The 10,313-nt window shown below is 39.3% G+C and overlaps 1 protein-coding gene across 3 annotated transcripts in view; it reads right to left on the bottom strand.

Annotated features, from left to right (window-relative positions):
* Nucleotides 1-2,260: 2,260 nt before the first annotated feature.
* NR3C1 (nuclear receptor subfamily 3 group C member 1) overlaps nt 2,261-10,313 on the bottom strand; it is a 55,002-nt gene continuing 46,949 nt past the window's right edge. For all 3 annotated transcript variants that reach the window (XM_083487797.1, XM_083487798.1, XM_083487799.1), the window contains 2 exons: nt 9,293-9,450; nt 2,261-8,812 (listed from right to left, as the gene is read on the bottom strand). In XM_083487797.1, coding sequence (XP_083343923.1) covers nt 8,660-8,812; nt 9,293-9,450 — 311 coding nt within the window. In that variant the 3' untranslated portion in view covers nt 2,261-8,659. The remainder of the gene's footprint in view (nt 8,813-9,292; nt 9,451-10,313) is intronic.

The raw sequence follows: 10,313 nt of genomic DNA, 5'->3' as shown, positions 1-10,313 counted from the left end.
AACAATACAACCAAAACTTCTAAAAAGAGTTAAACTCATAAAAGCAATCGCCTACTATCGTAACAGGGACGCAGGTAGTGCTGTGGGTTAAACAACAGAGCCTAGGACTTGCCGATCAGAAGGTCGGCGGTTCGAATCCCCGCAATGAGGTGAGCTCCCATTGCTTGGTCCCTGCTCCTGCCAACCTAGCAGTTCGAAAGCACGTCAAAGTGCAAGTAGATAAATAGGTACCGCTCTGGTGGGAAGGTAAACGGCATTTCTGTGCTCTGCTCTGGTTCGCCAGAAGCGGCTTAGTCATGTTGGCCACATGACCCGGAAGCTGTACGCCGGCTCCCTTGGCCAATAAAGCGAGATGAGTGCCGCAACCCCAGAGTCGGTCACAACTGGACCTAATGGTCAGGGGTCCCTTTACCTTTACCTTACTATCAGAATTCATCATTTCAGGGTGACCAGGTTCTTTCAGCCATCAAACACCAAGGCCAGGCATAGGCAAACTCGGCCCTCCAGATGTTTTGGGACTACAATTCCCATCATCCCTGACCACTGGTCCTGTTAGCTAGGGATGATGGGAGTTGTAGTCCCAAAACATCTGGAGGGCCGAGTTTGCCTATGCCTGGCCTAGGTTAACCAGAATGTTTTGAATTTATGGAAATAGCAAAAATTATGGATGTGTCTCTAGGAAAGAAAGCAGCAAGATTTCAGGAGGCTGGATGTAGTGGTTAGGAAGTAACGATGAATGGGACTAAAGGTCGCACAAGCGACTCATAATGCTGATTTGAGAGGAACAAATGTGGCACAAGGGCAAAAGGACTTGAATGTCCAGCATTTTAGAAACAAGCAGTACTTGCGAAGAACACATGATAGACAAGAACAAGATGATATGTCACTTCAAGAACATTTCCACGAAGCATGGGGATTGCGGAGACCTGGTGGAATCCTTCTAATAGAGCTAGATGGTCACCTCTTCACACCACCATGATGTTTGCCTAATAGGGCGATTTTTACCAGCACACCTTTTGTATAGATTTTGAAACATCTGAATTGGCCTGAATCACTTTAGAGGTCCCCAACTTCAGTTCTGGTGCTTTGGAGAGATCCCCCTTCAGCTCAGACAAGCCTGAAATTTGTCCAAAGTGCCCCCACTTTTTTTGGGGGGGGGATCTGTCTGAATCTGCTGCACATGCCTGTCCTTTACAGGTCATTGGGTCTGACTCCCAGGTAAATGAAAGCCACTGCAGAGATCTCTGTGGAGGCTAAAGCGAGACTTAGGCTGCAGCCCCCAAATCTCCCAAGTTAATAGAATTTTTGTCATTCTTTTTATGCATTTCAGTGCAGGTGCTGCTCCAATTTAAATGCGGCATTAGCTAAGTTGAAGGCAACTGTTTTATAGATTTCACCAAACTATTTCATTAGAAGCGCAACTGCATTTGTCCACTTGTTTCTTTCTAAAACAAATTAAGTTGTTTTGCCAACTCACTTAGGTCATTAGCACGGTCTTTCAGCAGCTCTGGTTGCCTTGGTTCCAATCCATTAATTTAAAACTGTGGCTTCAGTGAGATTCTCATTTGTGACTTAATGCTTTTATTTTATCCAAGAAAGTCCTTTGTCTCCTTCTGCAGTGAACCCTGCTGCTTTAACCCTGACCGGAGGTTTTGTTTCACTTAGCTGGCAACGGAGCTCAGGTTCTGTCATTCACACACACATTTCTTTTAAAATCCTGTTGCATGCCTTCCTCATTTAGTGAATTACTGTATTCTCAGAAGGCTATTTCAGGAGCAGAAGGCGCTTCAATTTGGGGAATAAGCAGAATGGTTGCTCGTCTTTAATTCCTGGATTCTTCATCTGCCCCCACTGGGATAAGGAAGGGTGGGTCAGGTCACTGCCGTCATATTTAAAAGGTATTAACTGCTCTCAGGAGGTATAAAACTGTTCTGTTCGTGCTTGTTCCCTCAACCCTCTTGGAAATTCCAAGAATCTGTCACCACCCTGATAATTCGGAGCGGGGAGGTGGGGAGAAGATGGTGGAGGGGTTTCGTGTGCAAGATAAAAATAAATTTTCAGTCAAGTTTTTGGCATGCTTCTGCTTGTATTATTTTCACTGACAGTACTCTAACGCAACCACACACAGACTCCCAGGTAAATGTTTATAGGATTGCAGCCTTAATTTTTGTAGGTTAATAGAAGGCTGAACTCCATCTGCAACACACTGTACAAGAAACAAAACAAAACGAAAAACCCTACTTCAAGGGGTATTTGAACATGTAATGAAAAAGCAGGTTTTTATTATGTCATTTTGTCCATTATTCAGCATTGCTGTAAATGGCTTACATTTACTGCAACTTCTGTACAGACGTGTGGCTTTGAATTTAATAGAACAGCAAAATTTAAAATGAAAAATAAATGCTCAACAGTTCCACACAAGATTTTACAATCCAACATTTCACTGTGTAGGTGAAAAGACATGGTTACTACAGAGTTATTCGGCATGAATAAAAAACTACAACTTTTTATTTTTAAACAGGAGTCACTTGTTTTAATTTTTTTTTACACTGTTTAAAATTACTGTGATAAAAATAACAAAAAAAGCTTTTTAATAATGCCATACACCAGCATAATATAGGATTTGTCCCCATTATATATCTTTTGTATAATATACAAAATAGAACGTTGACACACTATTGAATCCGTGCTATTAAGCCTGGGCTTGTATGGTTTTGGGGGGTTGGGGAGAAAGGAGGCTATTTTCACACACGCAGCCTTTTTACCAGCAAACAAAAGCCTCAAAAAGGGCCCTTCAGTGTTTTCCAATAACATGAGGCTCTATTTCTTGCTTGAAAGTACAGTTCCTACGTTGACAGCAGTAGCATAAAAATGTGTGTACATTCAGGGCAATTGTGCCCAATTGGTTTTAATATTGACCAGGCAGTGGTGGATGAGGCTCAATTCTGAAAGAGGCTGGAGACTCTGGTCCCTTTCCACAAAGTACTTAAGCACATACTTTATCTTGCAGTGGGTTCAAAACGCCAGGGCCTTGCCACCCATTCCTTGGATGTCTCAACCCTCCTACACTTGAGGGGCCAGAACTGGCCCCATGGGCTAGCCAAAACATGCAAAAGCTTTCCCCTCCCCTGACATCGATTTCATTTGCCATGCATTTGCTGAAAATAATGGGAGCCTGTTGTTCTGTGATGTCCAAATATCACCCCATGTTTCTATGGGCGTTCCAAAAGGATTCGCTGACATGTCATGCAGGGCATAAACAGCCCCATCATGATAAAAGCTTTGTGTAAGCACCACAACAGCAACTTAGTGCTGATGCAACAGTAAAGCTAAGGAGGCATTAACTACCCAAGTTAATTTTAAAAATTTAACTCTTATGTCCAAAAGCTTACACAGCACCAGGGAAAGTATTTGTGTAACAGTATGTCAGGTAGGTTCTAGAAAAGTTCTCGGGCTTCTGCTTGACGAAGCGGAAGAACGTCTTTGGATTTATTTTCACTTTACTTTGGCACTAAAGTATATAACACTACTTGTCAACAGAAGACACCTTCTGCAGACACAACTGTAGCTCTGGACCCAGCTTTTCTGTTGGAGCGGGGGGGGGGGGATGCATCTCTCAAAGGAGATGTTAAAAGCTGTAAAAATTACAGACCCCCCCCACCCCACCAGCTACCATCCACCTGTACATTTAATATGGTTTTGTAAATAGTACTTAATTTTTTTTTGTTTAAAAACTAAAATGGGTTCTGCCTGACAGCATTTGATTTAACTCATTATTTGCAAGTGTAGAAGGGTTAAGTTCTTTGCATAATCAGCATCGGAATGCACACTATGTTGAAGAATTAAGGCCCCACTGAGTTTCTGCATGCTGAACAAAATGAAGATGTGCTATCCTATCTTGTGAGCCTGCATATTTGTAATCGCTCCACATGATGTGCGTATATGAATATGGTAAATGGGACTAGCCTTGGTTCTCAGTTCTCCACCATCTGCTTTCTTCCCACCTCTGTTCCTAATACGCTGTTATTTTGTCAAGTTAAGTGGCTGTGTTTCTAAAGGTAGGCTGGCACTTGTTCCCCCAGTTGTGCGCACTTTCTCAGCCTCTGCTGTTTTCAAGGAAACTCAATGCTGTATTTTTGGTTTAATACGGTACGGCTGGCAAGATTGGCAAACCAATCCTAAGCACATTTGCCTGGACGTCAGTCCCAAAGACTTTATAGGACTTACTTCAAAGAAAGTGTGCTCAGGCTTAAGGCTAAGGCTCTCAGCTACTTTAGTGGTGTATAAGTGATAAAATTTCCTCTCTCCATTTGCATGCCCTAACATATCCTATGAAAGGCCATTCCTATTAGTTTCCAAGTGCAATTCTAACATACAGCATGCATATCTGGGGCTACCCATGTTATTTCTGTTAGCATGTTGTGGCAAGGCACTGAAGAGACAGAAGTCAGAATATTCCCTGCTTTATTTGAAGTGCTGATTTTCCCCAGCATGAAAAAGACTAGCCAGACAAGAAACAACATACCTTTTGCTGATGCTTATGTACTTTAAATGGCTTGTACTTATATTCTTAACAGCACATTTAAATTGAAAGTTCTTTTCCAGAATCAGCATTTTTAAAAAGTGAAATCAAAGTCCAAAAACTGAGCAAAAATACATGAAATCAAAAGAATTAGAGCCTCTTTTCCACCGCTGAATTACTTGTTTGCACATAGTCATAATATTGATTTCTGTATACCTCACTTGTATAGGTAAACCACCACACATACATTTGTCCATGGGTGCAGTGCTAGCTTCCTTAAACTTGGGACTAAAATGTTTACTACACATCAGTTCCCAAGTTCAACTTTCCAAATTTTCCTTTGAAATAAAGACAGGGTGTCATGATTTATCTTTTCAGGAACCTTTTTGAAACCAAATACTTGAGTCTCTTAGCATTAACTAAAATCAGGCAGAATACACGTTTTCATCCCAATGGTTTGCAAACTAATGTTAAAATACTCTCTGAAGCTTAGATTAACTGTTAAAACATACATACTTTAAAGAGCTTATTCAAGAAGAGAGACAGGTTTCTTACCTGTTTCTAGTATCCTTTGAGTGGTCATCTGTGCATAACACAACTGTATTCTATGCAGAACATGTTTAGAACCTTCTAGAGCCCTAGCCAGGGAGCTGGTGCTCCTGTGGAAAAGTTCACAGAGAGAAACACAGGCAGCACATTCTCAAGGAGGTGGCGCTTGCCCTATCCCCCCCTCCCCTCCCCTCCCCACCCCAGATAATTGCAAAGAGGCTCGCAGCACCAGAGGATGAGTTACTTGACAAAAGCTCTGTAAGGTTCTCAAGATGCTATGCATAGGTGCAGCACCCAATTGTGGGACTGCACAGAGATCAAAAAGAATGATTACTGTTATTAAAAGGTAGTATTTTACTTGAAAGTAGCTGGGGATTTCCATTTATAAGCTTAACGTTTGTTGTTGGTGTTTTGTTTTGTTTTTTAAAAAAAGATTTAAAAACAGATAGTTCAGGTAAAACTCCTATTTTACCAGGAACATTTTTGTTGAATAATTAGAAATGTATTTAGTAGACGGTGAACAACCTATGCTATTATTTACATATTGCTGGTACCTGTATGCATTTTAACTGCCAAATTTGTCTCACTGTTTTGCGGTGCTCTGTGAGGCTATATGTGAAAGTAACCCCATACATAGAGAAGTGTGGACATACGAACACACTACTTTATTTTTTGGGGGGTGGGATGGGGGAAGGGTCAAATAAACCTGCACATCTGCTGCAGGTTTAGTCCTGGAATGTGAGGGGACCAAGCGCACGGGCTGGGCAATTAAATTGAACCTCCAGCTCCCGTGTTTTTCTTACAGCGGACTAATGGATTTAGGTTTCAGCCCGAGGAACTCCCACCGAATATGGGTAAGTGCCTTTAAAACAAAAAGGAAAGCAAAAGGAAAAGGATAAAAACAAACAAACGATAGAAACACACCAAGTAAAACTAGAGTACCTCTTTAGATACTTCAGAACAATGCTGCCAGGATTAATACTTCCAGACAAACCACAATTTGTATGGGTTACCATTTAACACATTTGTGACCCCTAGAAAAAATATATCACATGTCATGATAAAGCAATCTGTCATCTAAAAACCATTCTTATGATACACTATACAAGCTATTTTACAATAATTTGATAAATTGCTTTTAAAGCTGTAGTAGCCCTTCCTTCCTTTTCAAACTCTACCAAATGATATCTATTTGAAAATATAACTAAAAAAATATTAGTAGCATCATAGTACATTTTGATTGTTAACTCCTGTTAAGTAATTAAACCCCCATTAATTTCTCTTTACAGAAATATCCAGGCCACTTTGAACAAAAATATTTTTTCTTTCTTTCTTTTGAGTGGCGTAGCATTTACAATTTTCTGAGAATTCCTAAGCTGCTCAGAGGATAGGCTACTACAGCTTGCAAATTGTTTTAAAATATAAATCAATGATGACAAGGAAAAATTCACAAGACTTACATGGTTGTAAATTCACAAGACTTATATGGTGGTTGTTTTTATGGCACACTAGTAGTTTGATGCAGAAGGGTTGGGAGACGTACAGAGACAAAGCTCTAGTCTACACCACTAAATCAGTAGCGGAATTTTCATGTTCTCCAGGAAACAAGATAGGATTGTTTGGGTGACGAATGAAGTGAAAATGGGGGTGTAACAACACAAGTTTAGGGTTTTTATTTTCCAGAAGTGATTTGTTTCTTTCTGTAGTTTGGTCTATTTTATTTTCTGCATAAAGGTAAAAATCTTACTTGAAGTAAAATCTTTTAAGAATCATTATAATACTAAACATAATATATACTGGGCATAATTACATTTATTTTTTGTACTTCAGTGATATTTATGTATATGTATTTATATAAAATATGTATATGTGTACGTATATACACATATGGAGTTCCTGACTATTGAAGTCAACAGAAATTAACCATCAACTTAAAATAGAGTCAAGATTTTGCCCAATCCAGGGAGTGATCCATAAGCAGAAACTGGCTTCTTTCTACTTATTGTTCTGCTTTACTGGGGTACAAAAAGCTGCTGCAAAGGTAGGCTCGGGTGTGTGTGTTCAGGACTCGGGGCACTACTGCACTGGTGAGGCATGAGCTGCAGTACTATCATCTCATAAGGCAGCCTTGCCATCCTCCAACCCCTTCCCCATAGGTTATAAGAAGCGGCAGGTCCAATCACATCTTAGGTTGGAGGGAGCAGATTCTCTAGAATGGCAACACTGGCTGTAATCCAACAATTGTGAGAAACCCAAGGAGGCAATTGCACAGCTTTGTACTTGTTGTGGGGAAAAAAGATGAACTGATCATCAATATTGTCCTCCAAATAATTTAAAAAAGCACAGGTTTTGCTACTTCTCAGTTATATCCAAGGAGAACAGCAGACATGCCAATTTTGGTGCACATCAGTTTTGTTCTGCGTTATGACAGCTGCTCTGGATTGTGGCCACTGTATATATAATATACACTGATGCACACAGAAGTACACACTCATATGGCAATAGACTGAGTATGGAAAAAGTTAATTTTTCCATGTAGAAGTAAACTTTTAAACAATTATGCATATTTTCCTGAAGGTTTCCTGATGGGCAGTCAAGACTGATGTTTTTACTGTCAATCCAGCCCAAGAATCTTACAATTATGGCTATCACATTAAATGTAAATATCTAGTATGCTTTGTTTTAAAAAAAAGTTTGTGTTGACAAACCTGTTTAAGACAGAGCTAGTTTGCAAGTAGCTCACAGAATCTTTGACCAATATCAAAAGTATGCATGTCCAGTGTTCAGGTTAGATTTGGATTACATTTCAATCCCTCCCACCCCACCCCCGCCACTGAAGAAAGCTGATTTTTATAGGCCAAATTTAAAAGGTGACATCTAAAAGGTGACTATGACAGTCTTGATCAGGTTAGAAAAGTCAACCTATATTCACATGAGTATACTTAAAAGATTAATATCTAGAGGTCATTAAGCTATGAGCTGCCCCACTTTAAAAAAACAGCTGTACAATAGGCATCTTGACGTTTTACAAAAATTATGTAAGAAAAAATGAGCAAGCTTAGTTCACTGTATATAAAGTTAAAGGAAATTGCTAAAACCAGACAGTAATAGCTATAAAAGGCACAACTTCCCTTTTCCGATATACAGTTGTAAACTTTCTTCATGTTACATGCATAAATCAAAATGCTACCTTAACTATACAAAAAATCTATACCAAAACAAAAACCTAGAAAATTTTATCCAGCCAACTGCAGAAATTCCTAGCAGAATGTTGACAATGTAGATTCTGAACTTGACACTGCTGTTTTGGTATATCCTATCCTGTGAATATGATGGTGTTTCTGGAGGGAAAATCCCAAATCATATTTCCTTCTTTTCCTTCTTCCTGTAATCATTCAGTTTGAGGCATCTGCTTCTGAAACCTAGGTCTTGGCCCTCTGTAAACCACATGTAGTGCATAATTACAAAACAAAAACAAGAACACCCAATATAGTTGCAAGGACAAAATTAACAAGTCTTTTAGTTTGTAAAAAAAGAAGCTATAATTGACTTTTTTTTCCTTAAGGCATTATTTCTGTATTAAGGCAGTCACTTCTGATGAAATAGGAGTTTCTTGATATTCCCATTTGAATATTTTGGTAACTGATTGCTGATGATTTCTGCCAACATTTCTGGAAATTCAATACTCATGGATTTATCCAAAAACGTTTGGAAGCAAAAGCTTAGAAGATTCTCAACCACCTGCAAATGATAAGAGAATTAATTTCTTAAAGGAAGCCTTAATTATCAATACAGTGTAGCATATATAAAATGCTGCAAGACCTTAAATATATCACAGCACAAATTAAAACTGGCAAAAGAATGCTGGCTTAAATCAGATTTCAAAGCTGCTTATGAGTAAAACTCTTGTTATAAAAATCCACAATGAACAATACTGACATATAAAATGCCATCAGGATCCTTCCCACAGGGCAGTTGGTGGCAGAGTGGCCCTGTGAGGGACGCACTGATGTCGTCTTTGCCCGCATCCCTACTTACTGGAATACTTTACAATCAATGGCCTAGAAGGGGCAGTGGGAGTCCAGAAAGGTACCTTTCTGAAGAACCTTAGCTTTAGAATCAGGAAAGCTGTGCCTAGATGGCTTTTTCATTGGCCAGGTTTCATCCACATTGGTACTATCCTCAAATTGCACAGAATCAATGTATGGAAGCAAAACTTACATCATGCATGGAGTCCAAAAGTTTTGTCAGTTGATAAAATCGCTGCCAGTTCTGGCTCGAGTTTCCCTCTCTCTTCACTATAGCTTTCCCCAGTTCTTTGATGTAGGTCATACGAATTTCATCAAACAGAGCCTGACTCCTCAAGCCCTCCTTAGGAACTGAAATATTGAGATTAGTTTTTAGATCACATGAGTTTGTAAGCGTCCTACAACAGGGTGTTTCTATTTACCGTAAACCAAGACAAGAGAAGTTAGAATCATGATTTTAAATTGTGGATATTTATGCAGACAATTGCAGAGAGTTCAGAGTTTCTGCATAAAATAAGTATTGTGAATAACACCATTAAAAGGCCGTTTTGGTTTTGTAGTCTAAGACAGTATGTAGCACAAGGAAAACCAGTACCCACACTTGTGCACATACCTCTCAAATTATAGGAAATTCTAAGTGACCTTGTCCATAGAAATAGTATGGTTGTAAGATTTTGCACCATGGAGATCAATGTTTCCTGGATTCATCCATCAACCGTGTCTCCAAATGGTTGTATTTCCAGGAAGAAATAAATGGCTATTGATTCTATTTATTCTTCTAGTGTACCTAGAAAAATAAAACTCCCTTCTACTGAAAAAGCTTCTGCAAATTTCTCCTCCACAGGACACTCCTGGGCTTTGATCACACCAGAGACTCATACCTATTATCAGAGTTGACTTAAGTCTGAACAGAGCTTCCTTGTCCAAGCATTTATGTGCAAACTGCTACTTTCATCAGCTCTCCAGCTACCACAAAGCCTGAACCCATTTAAGAATTTAACATTTTAGTTATTTCTGGTGGCAAAACTGGTTTGGTCCAACAGATATTGTGACAAATTGTTAATTTCAAAATAATTTTAACATGCTTTTTTGGACTATCATTTATGAGGTACACAAATGCTGACCCAAGACTGACAAAATGTGGTAGTCACAGAACTCTCTAATACACTGGATCTGAGAGTTCTAAATTCAGTTCCCAGATCAGTGTTGAAGGA

Source organism: Podarcis liolepis (genome assembly GCF_965112155.1).
Source record: "Podarcis liolepis genome assembly, chromosome: 2".
Lineage (NCBI taxonomy): Eukaryota > Metazoa > Chordata > Lepidosauria > Squamata > Lacertidae > Podarcis > Podarcis liolepis.
Note: the sequence above shows the minus strand (reverse complement) of the source record. Positions and strands in the feature narration are given on the sequence as shown.